The sequence below is a fragment of the Chaetodon trifascialis genome, chromosome 9 (assembly GCF_039877785.1).
Source record: "Chaetodon trifascialis isolate fChaTrf1 chromosome 9, fChaTrf1.hap1, whole genome shotgun sequence".
Taxonomy (NCBI): domain Eukaryota; kingdom Metazoa; phylum Chordata; class Actinopteri; order Chaetodontiformes; family Chaetodontidae; genus Chaetodon; species Chaetodon trifascialis.
In genome coordinates this window covers 8,847,596-8,863,790 of record NC_092064.1, presented here as the reverse complement: position 1 = coordinate 8,863,790, position 16,195 = coordinate 8,847,596, and the positions used below count along the sequence as shown (strand labels likewise).

Here is a 16,195-nt window from a genome sequence, read left to right as displayed (position 1 = left end):
GGAACACCTCCCTAGGGAGGCGTCTAGCGGCCATCCGATTATGCGTTCCCAGAATGCAGGTTTACTTATGGTTCCTAAAGTCTCAAAACAGGAGTCAGAGCATTTAGCTATCAAGCTCCTCTCCTGTGGATTCATCTTCCATTCTTTGTCCTGGAGGCAGACACTGTCTCTACATTTAAGAGTAGGCTTAAAACTTTCCTTTTTGATAAAGCTTATAGTTAGGGCTGGCTCAGGCTTGTCCTGGACCAGCCCCTAGTTATGCTGCTATAAGATTAGACTGTCGGGGTACCTCCAAAGATACACCGAGCTCCTCTGTCCTTCTGTCCCTCTCCATCTGCATGCTTTCATGTCCTACCACGGCGTGTTACTAACTTAGCTCCTTCCCCGGAGACTGTCCACTCCACTGTCACCAAGTGCTTGCTCATGGGGGAATTGTTGGTTCTCTGTAGATAAAAGAGCTTGGTCTGTACCAGCTCTATATGGAAAGTGTCCTGAGACAACTTCTGTTGTGATTTGGCGCTATACAAATAAAATTGAATTGAATTGAATTGAATTAGTTCCCCTTGCCACCTCAGCTGACTCCTCTCAATGTGGAGAAGCAGCAACTCTACTCTGAGCTCCTCCCGGGTGACAGAGCTCCTCCCCCTATCTCTAAGGGAGCGCCCTGCCACCCTGCGGAGGAAACTCATTTCGGCCGCTTGTATCCGGGACCTCGTTCTTTCGGTCATGACCCAAAGTTCATGACCATAGGTGAGGGTAGGAACGTAGACTGACCGGTAAATCGAGACCCTTATTTCTTCACCACGACAGACCGGTACAGCGACTGCATTACTGCAGCCGCTGCACCGATCCGCCTGTCAATCTCACGCTCCATCCTTCCCTCACTCGTGAACAGGATCCCAAGATACTTAAACTCCTCCACTTGAGGCAGGAACATCTCCCCCAACCTGAAGGGAGCAAGCCACTTTTTTCCAGTCGAGAACCATGGCCTCGGACTTGGAGGTGCTGACTCTCATCCCAGCTGATTCACTCTCAGCTGCGAACCGCCCCAGTGCATGCTGAAGGTCCTGGCTCGAGGGAGCCAACAAGACAACATCATCTGCAAAAAGCAGAGACGAAATCTGACGGCTCCAGAACCGGTGACAAAGGGCAGCCCTGCCGGAGTCCAACATGCACCGGGAACAGGTCCGACTTACTGCCGGCAATGTGGACCAAGCGCCTGCTCCGGTTGTACAGGGACTGTACAGCCCTCAATAGAGGGCCTCCAACCCCATACTCCCGGAGCACCTCCCACAGAATGACGTGAGGGACACGGTCGAATGTCTTCTCCAAGTCCACAAAGCACATGTGGACTGGTTGGGCAAACTCCCATGAACCCTCAAGCACCCTGTGGAGGGTATAGAGCTGGTCCAGTGTTCCACGGCCAGGACAAAAACCGCATTGTTCCTCCTGAATCCGAGGTTCGACTATCGGCCGGATTCTCCTCTCCAGTACCCTGGAATAGACTTTCCCAGGGAGGCTGAGGAGTGTGATAGTTGGAACACACCCTCCCTTTTTAGAAAGAGGGACCACCACCCCAGTCTGCCAGTCCAGAGGCACTGTCCCCGTCTGCCACGCGATGTTGCAGAGGTGTGTCAACCAAGACAAACCTACAAAATTCAGAGACTTCAGGTACTCAGGGCGGATCTCATCCACCCCCGGCGCTTTGCCACCAAGGAGCTTGTGAACTACCTCAATGACTTCAGCCCTGGTGATGGATGAATCAACCTCCAAGTCCCCAGTCTCTGCTTCCTCTGCGGAAGACATGACAGTGGGATTGAGGAGATCCTCGAAGTATTCCTTCCACCACCCGACAATATCCCCAGTTCCCAACAGCTCCCCATCTTCACTGTAAACAGTGTTGACAGAGAGCTGCTTCCCGTTCCTGAGGCGCCGAATGGTTTGCCAGAATTTCCTCGAGGCCGACCGGTAGTCCTCCTCCATGGCCTCCCCGAACTCCTCCCAGACCCGAGTTTTTGCTTCTACGCCCGCCCGAGCTGCCGCGCTTGGCCTGCCGGTACCTGTCAGCTGCCTCAGGAGTCCTATGAGCCAGGACTCCTTCTTCAGCTTGACAGCATCCCTTACTTCCGGTGTCCACCACCGGGTTCGGGGGTTGCCGCCACAACAGGCACTGCCGACTTTACGGTCACAGCTACAGACGGCTGCATCAACAATGGAAGTGGAGAACATGGTCCATTCGGACTCAATGTCTCCAACCTCCCTCGGAATCTGGTCGAAGCTCTCCCGGAGGTGGGAGTTGAAAACCTCCATGCCATGCACACACACAACTAGGGCAAAAGCCCTTGGTTATGAGGATCACACTGGTCTAACTGTACATTACTTCATACACTAGTCTTATATGGCAAATCCATCACTGACAAAAGTACCTCACTACAAGAGTTTTTAAAAAGGTAAATTACCAGCATTATGAATGGGAAAATCAACTGAGTATTTTTATCTGGATGATGGAATCCGTCTCCATTAAATACAATGCTGGCAATAATGTTAAGCCTGTTGTATGAGTGATACTACAAATATTATATTAATAATATTCCTGACTGACTGATCAACTTGGGTATGAGGAGAATGCAGGCTAACCTTGGTACATCAATCATCACAATTTTCTACAAACATGCAGTAGACCGCATCCTATCATCCTGCATCACTGCATGGTATAGAAACTGCTCTGGTGCAGAAAGAATGGCTCTCCAGCAGGTAGTGAAATCAGCGCAGGATCACCATTAACTGCCTCCCATCAGCCACAAACATTTACATCAGCAGATGTAGGAATAGTAGGAATAGAGCTGTCAGCATTTTGAAGAACCCCTCTCACCTTGCCCATGGACTGTTCACCAACTCCCCCTCAGGGAGAAGGCTGCACAGCATCAGGGCCAAACAGCCAGACTTCAAACAGTTACTCTCAAACTCTGAAAAACATTACAGACTAATGTCCAACAAACAATTAATATTTATTTTGTATATTGTATTTTTATGCCAAATGCTGTTTTAATGTTTATATAAAATTTTTATTCTGCTTTTGTCTGCTGCTTTTATGGGACCTTGAGTACTAAGTTCCATTCCTTTTTTTATCCTTTCGTCCTGCAATGACAATAAATAGACATTGAATGAGAAACACTTGTTTTAATGAGTATAATTCACACAGACTTTTTAAACCAGTATGGAACATCCACAGCAAAAACTTGTACCAAGCACAGTACAAAGTGCAACCTCATAACAAAGTGCTTAAAGTGCAAAAAGTGCAAAAAAGTGCCAAGCCATAACACGGCATTAAGTGTAAAACAAACATTGCCCACAAAACAAAGTGTTGAAACAAAAAAAAACTGTTAAAACGAGCATACAATCTTAATCAGAGCCTATTTTCTGAACATAAGGCCCCTGTTCCTGAGAAGATCCTAAGTATTTTGAAGACTTCTATCTTTCAAAACTAGTAAGAACAATGCAAAACAAAAATAATATAATGCTTAGCAGCTGGCTTGCAGTGAGTATTTCCTGTGAGTGAGTCAGGTACAACCTCATTAAAAAAAACTGAACTAGCCCTTGAAGATAAAATAATAAATGAAATAATTCAGATTCTGATAGTGCCAAGTCATAACACAACATATCAGACCCTATTTTCTTAACCTAAGACCCCTGTTTCCGACAAAATCCCGAATATTTTGAAGACTTCTATCCTTCAAAACCGGGTGCTCTGCAAGCTTACATTGTTGACACTCCATCTTATTTGCTAGGTTTCCTTTATCAATATGTGTTTTGAAGTGTTTCATCACAGCACTGACTTCAGTCTTGCTCCATGGCCTTTTCACACATTTTCTGGATTTTATTTCTGTCAATCAAAAGAATATTTCACATGTTTAGATAGTGAAGACAATAGCTGTTTAATGTAAATTTTCTTGAGCTCTTTTTTTCTTCAGATTATTATGATGATACTGGGAACATCAACACCATAACAGTTGCTCATTTCTGGCCTTGATAGCCCCTTAAAAATTCTGTGTTCACTAGCCACTGTGTTCTTGGTGTCCCACATGACTGCATCAGCTCATTTCTTTCTTTCATATGCATGATCAAAGTTTCCTGCCTATCTAACTGAAAGGCTTTTGTTAGTACCGAAAGCATTTCTTGAAAATTCTGGAAAAACAACAAATGTCACATTTGCTTGGCTGCCATGGACTGTTAACAAGGCACTGATGTGTCTGTGACTTGATGGCATCATGTACTAAATTGAAGTATACCTGTAGTATTCTGTAAATGTTTTCTTATTAAATTGTGCTAATTAACTCAAGTTTAATCATCTAAGAAATAAAGGAATGAATGGATGAAGTCCTACCTTTGGAGCTGGTGACAACAGTCTTGGTTGCACACTTTTTTTTTTTGTCCTGGAGAAGCAAGAAATTTTTCTGTTAGAACAATAGAACAATACTATTTACTGAAATTGAACTGTAACTTGAACTTGATCCTGAAATTATGTGTAGCTGTGAAGAGCCACATGTCCACATTTGGGAAGACTAGATGAAATTACAAATGACTTTACATACACACACACAGACACGCTCAATGTAATGTAATGTAATACCTCATTACGAGGTTAACAAACTCAGTGTTCACTCAACCCGATTTCTGGAATACCCTTCTGAACCATTACTACAATTCTAAAAAAATTATCCAAAAAAAGATACCTTTGGAACTCTCGGCCTCGTCCTGGGTCGATACCATCCTTTTTCTTTTCCCTACAACAAACAAACAAATAAAACATCCAAAATGTCTTTTTAACAATTATGAAAATTAATTAATTACTAGCAACATATCTATGACAGGAAAAGCTAGAGAGTTAGTTGACATGATGCAAAGGAGGTGCTTTCCACACATTACCAGAGGAGCTGGTGGGCTCTTCAGCCATCTTCATTTCTAGATTTTCTGGTGAAAAGAGTACAAAAAAGCCCATCAGCATCTTCAGCTTGAAGATAAGTGATCAGTGCACTACTTTGAAAGTTGCCACGATAAGGTGTTTTTTTTTTTATATGTACATACTGTAGATATACCACACAACTATCCATAACGTAGAACCACATCATGGACTTTACCCTGATAGCAACATTTAACTCATTGTCTATTTATCATGGTGACTGTGCACCTTCCTGGCTTTGTGGTAATATTAAAGCAATGCCACATAACTAATATAAGAAAATCCATCCATCCATCCATTTTCTATACCGCCTATCCCTTGCGAGCTTGCGGGGGGGCTGGAGCCTATCCCAGCTGTCAACGGGCAAGAGGCGGGGTACACCCTGGACCGGTCGCCAGTCGATCGCAGGGCAACACACAAGACAAACAACCATTCACGCTCACACTCACACCTAGGAGCAATTTTAGAGTCACCAATTAACCTAATGAGCATGTTTTTGGTCTGTGGGGGGAAGCCAGAGTGCCCGGAGAGAACCCACGCATGCACAGGAAGAACATGCAAACTTAACACAGAAAGGCCCTGCCCGGGGATCGAACCAGCGACCTTCTTGCTGTGAAGCACGCACTACCTGCTGCGCCACTATGCCACCAATATAAGAAAATATGGTCCTTAATCCACAATATACCTTGAATGCATACCAGAAGATACTGAACACATACCCCTTAGTCCAAGGGCACAATCTGACTCCTCATTGCCTCCATCTTCATCGTCTCCACCGCTTTCTTCGTTGTCCCCATCCTCTTCGTTGTCTCTACCTCCTTCGTCTTCTCCATCGCCTTCATTGTCCCTGACGCTTTCATCATCTCTATTGCCTTGACTGTCTTGATCGCCTTTGTCGTCTTCATCATCCTGCTCACTTTCATCCATTTCTGGATCCAATTCATCTAAAGAAAAGTATGATAAATGCAAAAAATAAATATCATTGTTGCTGTTGTTGTACAACAGACATATTTTTTGTATAATTTACAAACATATTTACTTTTCACATTCTTAGTCTATATTTACATCTCCCCAATTTAGAAAATGACCAAAATACTGCATTCAACTGTTGTGTTATTTCCTCTGTCTCACTACCTCATTGAATTTATCCTATTCCTGTAAAAAAAAAATTGTAATTCTTTTGAGATGAGTCATTAAAAGTGTTGTTACCACCACATACCTTCAATCTCAATCTTGTCAAGAGACTTCCCCTGGAACTCTGCAAGATTTCCTCTCTCCATAGCAAGCAGAATCTTTGTGATTTTTGCCACTTCAATAGTGGCCTCTGGCAGATGGTAGAAGTCTCTGTGGACCCTTATATCATGGCCCAAAAAGTTGGCTAGTTGGTCCAGCTCGTTGCGACATGCTTTCGAAGTTGTGTAGACCTCAGATTTTGAGGATTCTTCGCACCACACAAGCGTTCAAAAATTCTTACACAATCCTGTCCTCTGTAGTGGCTTGTGGAGGGACAATCTGGCCGCCCAAATAGGAAAGGGTTGTCCTTATGCACATTGCATGTTTCTCTTTTCTCCACAAGAAGCATTGTTGCACAAACAATCTCGGGGTTGAATAACACTGCCACTTTCTTGCCTCTTTTCCCCACTATTTCAACCCTGCTGAAGTGCCTTGCTAGCTTCTGTTCAAAAGGTGACAGGCTGGCAGCTACATCACTGTGAAGCTCAGTCTGGTCTCTTTTCTGGAAAGATTCAAGAGACATTTTTGACACTTCACCTGCACGCCGTCTATTAAAGAGGATTACTTGTGTAAGTGTCACCCTTGCAAGTTCTGCATATGCCTGAGGAGACTCATGCTCTTTTAGGATGTCTATGGCACTAGCTGATTTCTCCTCCAGGTACTTGTGCAAAAGCTGCACATCCTCTGTGAATGGTATGGTGGACGGTTTATTGAACTTTGACTTGCTCAAAGTAGCCAGTGCAGTGTGTGAGATTTGTCCTGCCCATTCTTTTGTGCAGAGTTTTGTGAATCGGTCCGCTGCTTTAATCAAATTTTCATCCTCTGCTGAAATGGCCCTGCAGAGAATAATGTCACCAATCTTTTTGAGCGAGTGTCCTAATTTCAGGGCAAGACTTGGTGTGGAATATGAGTGCCTCTCTTCGTTATATCCAGCAACGGTTTTCACGGCACCAACGATTTTGTAAAAATTGCTTGGTTTTATAGCATCCTCAAAGCTGAGTATGGAATACTTCTCTCTTAGGGTCAATAAAAGTCTACCCATTTCACAAACCTTTGTCCTAATGTACTCAAATTTTGTAGGATCACTCCCGTGCTTGTTGTACAGAGACTGGGCCAGTTGCAGTATGAGGAAGTCATTCCGTACCACAGATCCTATGTTATCTTGCCTCATATTTCCAAGCACCTTCCACACTCCAGCAGAAATGAAATGAGAAATGAAGCACCTTCATGAGTGGCGCCACAGCTCTTTACGGACAAACATGCCTTTGCAAAATGTACAGTGCACATACATTTTGGCATTCACAGAGACTTTTAATGGTCCGGTTCTTCTTTTGACTTTCAGTGCTCCACCATGATTACTCATAACCTCTTGGTTATGTTCATAATTACCTTTGTTCCGCAACTTCTCAAGTAACCGTTTTCTCTCTTTTGAGTTCTTGGGGAACGAGAATGCTTCAGCAATATCACAGTCTTCTTTTTCATGCTTTTTAAAGTGACGAGATATTTTGGATTGAGGTGTTTTGCAAACATAGCAATAATTTTTCGAAGTGCAAGAAGAGCCTCCTGGGGCTGCTGAGGTAGAAGAAGAAGACTCTGCTGTATTTGTTGAAAGAGGCTGGTTATTGCTTGTAGTAGCACCAGTTAAAAAAATTATGCAAAATGTACAAAATGTAAAGAAAATAGTATATGTAAAATATAAACATTTAGCCACAGACTTGTGAGAAAAGATAATTATTATAATTCAGGTATCAGGCGAACATCTGACACACATAACTCTGTTTTCTGCCTGATCAACAAGTTTGCTCCTGTCCTCAAAAGGACAGTGCGTCCTGACAGTCCTGTGCTATATCAGGTAGTTAACAACATTCAACAGTGTGTGGACTCCTGAGCACTGTCATATGATCAAACAGAACAGAATTATGATTGGATGTAAAAGCATGACATCACAAAAATACAGTCAACTTACAGTGTCATCCTTTGATGTTCCAGGACCGGGACTGACCCCTGTCATCTCATCATCAGCTCCACCCAAGGCTTCCTGTGTATGAGTCAATGACAGGACCAAATTTGAGATTACTTGAAGCAGAAAAAAATCTTCTTCATTCCACAAACAGGATGTTATGGCACTGGCTATGTTTAGTGCAGAAATGTCAGTCAATAGTTCAGCAGGGAAGAAGGAAGACATGAAGGACCAACAGCATTTTTAATATACTGAGCCAAGTCATTGTGATGGTACAAAGCAATACTTGCCTTTTCTGGTACTGCCTCATTTTCGTTGACCTTCGGGTCACAATGTTCTTCACAGAGTGCCTGAAATTGTAAAGAGGAAATGTAGTGTTTTCTCGTTAATTGGCTGACAGCGCAATCACTTACAGCGTGTTTCCACTACGTAGTGCCATCTCAACTTTACTCACCACAGGTACCAGGTACTATTCTGGAGGCGGTGTCCATTACAGGATAGTACAACCTTTAGAATAGCTGGTTGTCATAGCAATGGTGACCACTTAATAAAACAAAATTTCAACTGATCTGTTCATTTTATTTATTGATATGTGGTGATATCTGTACATTCAGAGCCCCGAGGCAGCACTGCTCTTTTGTCCACCACAAACGTGAAGCTTCACTTTACATTCAGCCAAACTATTGTGGCTGCAACAATTGTTAGTTTTCACTTGTGAGAGCAACAGTTATCTTCCAAAAGGAAGTATATCAGCCAGCGCTAAATCTACTGCTGAAGAGCAGTTGTAAAATAATCTGATCACTTTCTCCCCGAGACGACGGCAGAGATGACAGCAAAGTTTAAATCAGCGGATCAATTCAGGAGACTGGCTGCTGTCTCAGTGATGTCCCGATGCTCTCGGATGGATGGTCCCATACAGGTAGCTCTTCACATCCCCGAAACATCGGAGCAAAAGTCCAAACAGGCATTATTTGGATAAACTGACCACAAATTGGGGATCTAAACGGTCACTTTCTCACATGAAAAAACATTAAAACTTCATAAAGTGACATTAACAGTGCTGCAGGAGGAATTAAAACAGCTTTTGGCTGTGTGGTATCCGTGCATGCCGCTCATCGAACATGCAATGATGCTATGATGAATATCAACTAATCGCTGGACTGCAGTGTTTACACATCAACTTTTAGCACCTATTCGCCCGTTTTGGAACCTCGTCCAAGCAGTTACTAAGAAAATAGTAACGGGTACCAGATTCCAGGTACTAGGTACCTAATGGAAATGCACAAAAGCCGAGTAGAATTGAACGTAGCTGGTACCACACAGTGGATACGCGGCATTAACCGTAATTAAGAAGCAAAACAGGAGCTGATCAAAGGTGAAAGATTACTGTAACAATGTTGTTACACACAACAAAATTCCATAACTTTACAGAAGAATTCATTTAATTCATGACTTCCAAGGCTTAGAAAAGTATCTGATACTCCATGACATTTGCAGGCTTTCTAGGATCGTGGGAACATTTAACATAAACTTTAATGTAACACATAACCAACTTCTGCAACCTAATATGTGAAGAAATGTCGTGGGGGCTTTGTCACAAAAGGTGTCCTCATAAGTCAGGTGTGTCAGGTGAACACCTGACACACACAACTCAGCTTACTGCCTGATCAACATGAAACTCACTATGTGAAGAAATGTAGGCGGGGGAGGGGACTCTTGAGAAGAGGTGTCCTCATAATTCAGGTGTGTCAGGTGAACATCTGACACACACAACTCCGTTTCCTGCCTGATCAACAAGTTTGCTCCTGTCCTCAAAAGGACAGTGCGTCCTGACAGTCCTGTGCTGTATCAGGTAGTTAACAACATTCAACAGTGTGTGGACTCCTGAGCGCTGTCATATGATCAAACAGAACAGAATTAGGATTGGATGTAAAAGCATGACATCACAAAAATACAATCAACTTACAGTGTCATCCTTTGATGTTCCAGGACCGGGACTGACCCCTGTCATCTCATCATCAGCTCCACCCAAGGCTTCCTGTGTATGAGTCAATGACAGGACCAAATTTGAGATTACTTGAAGCAGAAAAAAATCTTTTTCATTCCACCATCAGTATGTTATGGCACTGGCTATGTTTAGTGCAGAAATGTCAGTCAATAGTTCAGCAGGGATGAAGGAAGTCATGAAGGACCAATAGCATTTTTCATATACTGAGCCAAGTCATTGTGATGGTACAAAGCAATACTTGCCTTTTCTGGTACTGCCTCATTTTCGTTGACCTTCGGGTCACAATGTTCTTCACAGAGTGCCTGAAATTGTAAAGAGGGAATGTAGTGTTGTCTCATCATGCTATCACTTAGTGGTCATTAAGAAGAAGACAGGAGGAATAAGTCATGTAGCATATAATTTGGAGGTGGACAACAAATTTCTACACACATCTCAAAGTTTTCAGTTGTGCAGATACATGTCTACAATGACCCAGTTGACCATCTACTACATCTAATGCTGTCAACCTGTTCAAATATTTACTGATTAAATATCACACTCAAGGTCATGCTGTTGTCCTGCACATCAGTACTGCTGTGCTATGGCTGTAGGTATGAGGCTGCAGAGCCAAAAATTAAAAAGTTAAGAGAACATGGGAACCTTAACTCACCACTGAGCGCCATGGCCAAGAGGAATCACCATAGTTATATGTTATCTCCTCTCCTGGAAAAATTTCTTTGATAGCAAATAGGCACAAGTGTGGCCTCCCTCTAACCATTATCCTTTTCACTTTGCAGTTAGGATGAACATGATCATCATTCACTAGTCGTCCCAGTGTTTCGTCTTCTTCTGAAGCATCTATACTGTGAGATAAATAGAGCACAAAAAAACTTTAAAGTCCTAATACCTGGTGGTATTAGTCAGTTGCATTATTTGTAAACAGAAAGCAGAGAGGGATGACTGCAGAAGTTACACTCTGTGCTCTAGTAACCTTCAAATTCAACAGAAACAGCTAACATTGTGTTGTAAACAATTTGTAGTGGATGAAGTTCACTTGCAAAAATTTCCTACCTCTGCATGTTTAATTCAACCAGGGGTGTAACTTTGAACCACCAATGAAGGCAGTATGTAACAGGTTCTATCAGACACTTGGCAACTCATTCCACAAAGGGCCGTATGGCTGCAGGTTTTTATTCCAACCCATCAAGAGCACACAGTTTGACCAATCAACTTTCTGAAGTCTGAGATCAGTTGATGAAATGAGTCAAGTCAGGTGTGCTGCAGATTGGCTGGAACAAAAACCTGCAGCCACATGGCCCTGTGTGGAATGATTTGCCCATGTCAGGGTTAGATTAGTAGAACTCAAGATTAATTAATCTAATCCACTCTTTCACAAATTCAAATATGCAACCACATGCCAACTCATAAATTAAAAAAATGACAGCTTCTCGTTAGACAAGTAACACTTTTTCTTTTTTAGTCATTTTGGTAAATGACCAAGCAGGATACTTACCAATGCTGCTTCCCATTCCACATGAAATCAAATATATATTTGTTGTTTTTGCACCTTTACTCAGAGACAAAACTCCACGGTACTCCACCACAAAACTTTTTGGTTCGATGTACTCTTTTGCAAACACACCTCTCCCTGAAGAGAATAAAGAAAACATTTACATGGACTCAACTACTTGTTAGGTAACCATCCTCATTTGTGGCTGTCTTTTCAAAGAGATATTAAAGGAATAGTTTAAATGAAAGTCTAATTATTATCCACTTCCCCTTGTGCTGATTTTTAATCCACCAAACACTTTCTGGAGTGTCACAGGAAAATTGTTTGCAGCATTTTCCAAACAGCAGAGGTCTATGGCTACCAGTTGTAAAAAGAAGTAAAACAACCCTTAAAAAACGTCTCTAAACTGCTTGTATAACTTCAACCAAGTCTCCTGAAGCCACTACATGCAGTTCTTCACGTACCTTGTGCTTTTAAGAGTTAGAGTTAACTTTGATGATTGCTTGGCTTTGGCGCTTCTTGAAACGGTGAGGATTTAGACTACAAACATGGTGTAAGTGACTTACACCATGTTTGTTCAAGTCAGCTGCATCTGTTGGCTTCAGGAGACTTTGATGAAATTACACAAGCTGTTTAGAGCCCCTTTAAAGTTTTTAAGGGCTGTTATACTTCTTTTTACAACTGGTTGCCATATAACTGCTGCAAACATTTTTCCTGTGACACTCCAGAAAGTGTTTGGTGGATTAAAAAAGTCCTTAATTCCTCACTTTTACACCAGGCTACAGCTGTAAGGCTACTACACTAGGAGAAATGAACCTTAATACACAGGGTGAAAAACTTGCCTTTATAATTGTTAATAAACCTGCCCTCTAGGAAGGCTTTATCCTCTGCCCGAATAATGTGCTCCAGCGCATCTTGCTCAGGAGTCTTTCTCCTTCTGCTCCTCTTCTCAGTCATCTTTGCTGTAATAATGCCCAGACAATAACATTAAATTTCAACCAAACTTTAATAAATGCCATGAAAAAAAGATATGTAATTAATGTTTAGAATAAGTAACTTCTTGAGTAATAACTTTAAAACTGTAGACATAATTGCAGTTTGCTTTAAAGAAGTTATGAGTACCATATTGAATGTAACGTACACTACTCATAAAAGCTACAGATTATTATTGAAGCAAAGTTCAGATCAGTCTAAAATAACCAGGAGGGCTGGCAGTGCTCTACAATTGCATTGTCATAGGATTAAATACACTGGGCCAGCCAGACATTTTCCATCCCAGGAAAAGCAGCGGCAATGAAAGTGAGCCAGTACCAGCAGCACTTTTTCTTTTTCAAACAACACTATGCAGCATAGCGAACTATGCACAGGCCGAAACTTATAAAAACCTCTCTCCACAACCAAGTTGGTATATTATTTGGTGCTAATAACACACAAACACACACACACACACACACACACACACACACACACACACACACACACACACACACACACACAAACACACTGACAGCTTCAAATTAAAATATTGAATATTGATATTAAATGATGAATCAGTGGTTATTAAACCAGTCTTTTTGGTTCTCATGTTGAATTCAGCTCTCACAGCTGCTTCGTCTCAGACACTCGGCTCCTCGACAGTTTGCCTTTACAGTGAAAACAGTTCACAGACAGCAGCAGTGTGAATCTAGAAAAGCAGATGTCGGTCAGTCTGTGTGTGGTTTGATCCAGAACGATGGTTTGGATTTTCTGCTCTCTCCTTCACTGTCACTTTTTCATCATGTGGAAAATGTTTCCCTCTCACTTGATCCAGTCAGCTGCTCAGTGTCTGGATGGCAGAGCCAGAGACAGATGAGCTGCTGAGGGAGACACAGACTGGGAGAGGCTGGAAGGCTCATGTGTGAGGACGGCTGCTCTGCTGTTGGAGGTTGTTGGATGACTTATTGCTGTAACTTGGTGACATTTGGATTAGTGCTCATCACAGACTCAAAGCTTTTCTTTCAGAGTCACTCAGATGGACGCTGTGTTTGAGACAGACAGACAGACAGACAGACAGACAGACAGACAGACAGACAGACAGACAGACAGACAGACAGACAGACAGACTAGAAAGAACGAGGACAAAGTTGAAAAAGTGGCCATCGGAGGAGAGAGCAGAGAAAATGAGATGAGGTGATGGAGCTCAGATGAGTGTTTCTCCTCTCAGGGGGAGAAGACATGATGAAGACAAAGAGGCTCTGAGGGAGGTGAGAGCAGCTGAAAGAGGGAAGATGTGAGAGAGGTGTGTCGTCTGCTGTCTCTGCCACCTGATCTGAGGCTACTGTCTCGTTGTGTGGGTGATGGTCTCAGTGTCTCTCAGAGCGAGACACAGCTCAGGGTCCAGGAAGAAGAAATCCAATCTCTCAGCTGGGATCATGGTTCCACACTTTCATGATCCACTTCTTTCTTCTTGCAGTCATTTCTCTTCCTCTTGTACCTCTGACATCCTGCAGGTGGAGCTGTTTTTGTTTCTCACAGTGTGAAAGTGGCTGTTCTGCTGCAGCAGAATGTCATTTCTCAGTAATCAATACGAACCACTGATCAGCCTCCACTGCTGATTGACATGGCAGATGAAGCTCAGTGAGAGTGGGCTGTGTTGGAGGTTGGACTTGGCAGGAGCTGAACTCAGTGGACCATGTCATGAGAAAATGTTCAGAAAATGAAATCTAATGTTTCAAGTAAAGTTGATCAAGTTTTGCTGTTTGAGTCATGAATAAGGAATTAAGGAATTTAGTTTATTTCGTCTTTGATTTATTTTGATTTTTCATGTTGAGATTTTGAAACAGCTTCATCAGTGACCTCCATTTATTCATGAGATCTTCGATCAACTGACTGCTGAATGACAGTCTGGAGCAGTTTCAGTGCTGTCCAGCATTCACAGAGTTTGATGACAACAGCTCAAACTGCTGTCAGACGTTTCTTCTGCTGCATTAGAGGATCACCAGTCATTATTTTTCACATTAAAATATTGTGTGTTGTATTAAAGAGGTGTAGAGTGATGGAGTTTCGGGTTCTTGTCTTTCCTCAGGCCACATTAAAGGTCTTGTTACCATCAATCTTCTGCTTTACTGCTCAACTTTTCTTTGGCTCTCACCTCGATGAGATATTCTCTAAACATATTCAGTAAATTGAAGTCATGTCTGTCAAGTTTCTGGAATATTTTGCATAGTTCATGTCTTGTCTTTCCTGTTTTACTTTGAAATCACTAACCGGGTGTCTCTGTTTTAGCTTTACTTCCTGTACGCCTTCCCACGTCTCGTCACACCTGCTCCCTGATTGTTCTCCCCACCTGTTTCCCATCTCCCCTCATTACCTCTTGTATTTTACCCTGTGTGTCTCACAGTCTCGTTGGCAGCTCGTTGTACTTCACGGTCCTCGTCCCAGCTTTCAGAAATTCTTGTCATAGTCTGTTTTGTGTACAACCTCGTTTCCTGTCTTCGACCTTGCCTTTTGCCTCTCGTCTCTGGATACCTCTGCTTGTTTGACTGATCACCCGTGTACTGAATCCTGCCTGGTAATAAACCTGTCTTTTGCTCTGACCAGATCTGTGTTGTGCATTTGTGTCCGCCTGTTCTGTGTTCAGGAGAGTTCATGACAATCGACTCTTCTTGAATAGAATTTCTCTCCATGCTTCTCTCTTATTTTCTACTTTATTAATAAATCAGTTGTTGCTCCTCATTGCATCATATTCAGCCTGTCGTAAATAAAAAGTGTGTGTACTTTTGTACTTTTTGTTCAGTAGTTTTTTGTATTGTAATGAGGGAAAAGTCTCCCTCGTGTTCAGTTTGTCTAAATACAGAAAACAGAGAAAACAGCCTTTAGTTTGCTTCACTGACCAAACATCCACCAGTGAAGTCACATGAAGAGACAACAGAGAGACAGAGTGTGTGACGTGTTGCTGAGTGTCTTTAATCAACGTCTCCATTAAACTAACTCTTGCTGTGGATGCTCCAAACTGGAGCCATTATTTGTGAATGAATGTGTGCTGTGTGACTACAATCAGCATTCAAAATAGAAGCAGTCGTGCTCTTTGATGTGTCGGCTGATGAGCTGGTGAGCCGTTTGTTGAACATGAGTGAGTTTCGGCTCACAGAGGTCGGTGTGGTCTGAGTTTCACTTTAAAGAGCTTCAGTGTGTTTCAGCTCTGACTGCTGTACAGCTGTAATAACCTGCATACACAGCAGAGAAAGGTGATGTGTGGCTCGAACACTTTGTGATGAACATGCCTCTATCAGTCTAATGGCTCTGTCTGTGTCTGATGTCTCTGTGTGTCTGACTGTGTCCTTTGCCTCAAAGAGGAAAAAGGATATTTGGAGCCTGAGCTGTGAAATGAATACAGTGTGTGTCATTTTCTCTGTGCACTGGGCTGAAACATTGTCTGTAATGAGTCAACGGCCAGCCTGAGTTCACATCACTGACATTCAACTATTTTCTGACTCTGACAGTCGTTTTAGAGACATGACTGGAAAGAAATGATGTCTCTGCCTTTAAGTGTGAAAGGAAGGTCAG

The 16,195-nt window shown here is 42.6% G+C and overlaps 1 protein-coding gene and 1 long non-coding RNA gene across 2 annotated transcripts; both read right to left on the bottom strand.

Moving 5' to 3' along the window:
- Window positions 1-4,476: 4,476 nt before the first annotated feature.
- Window positions 4,477-7,364, bottom strand: LOC139336533 (protein FAM9A-like). The gene is made up of 8 exons (XM_070970666.1): window positions 7,245-7,364; window positions 6,590-6,695; window positions 6,180-6,401; window positions 5,839-5,904; window positions 5,680-5,796; window positions 4,927-4,971; window positions 4,734-4,784; window positions 4,477-4,529 (listed from the first exon to the last, which is right to left on the bottom strand). The coding sequence occupies exons 1-8, from the start codon at window positions 7,362-7,364 to the stop codon at window positions 4,477-4,479; spliced, it is 780 nt and encodes a 259-aa protein (XP_070826767.1).
- A 1,075-nt stretch (window positions 7,365-8,439) lies between these two features.
- LOC139335983 (uncharacterized) lies at window positions 8,440-11,704 on the bottom strand. Its single transcript, XR_011602452.1, has 5 exons — window positions 11,654-11,704; window positions 10,811-11,003; window positions 10,400-10,463; window positions 10,120-10,187; window positions 8,440-8,503 (listed from the first exon to the last, which is right to left on the bottom strand). It is a non-coding gene; the product is annotated as an uncharacterized lncRNA (long non-coding RNA).
- Between the last annotated feature and the right edge of the window lie 4,491 nt (window positions 11,705-16,195).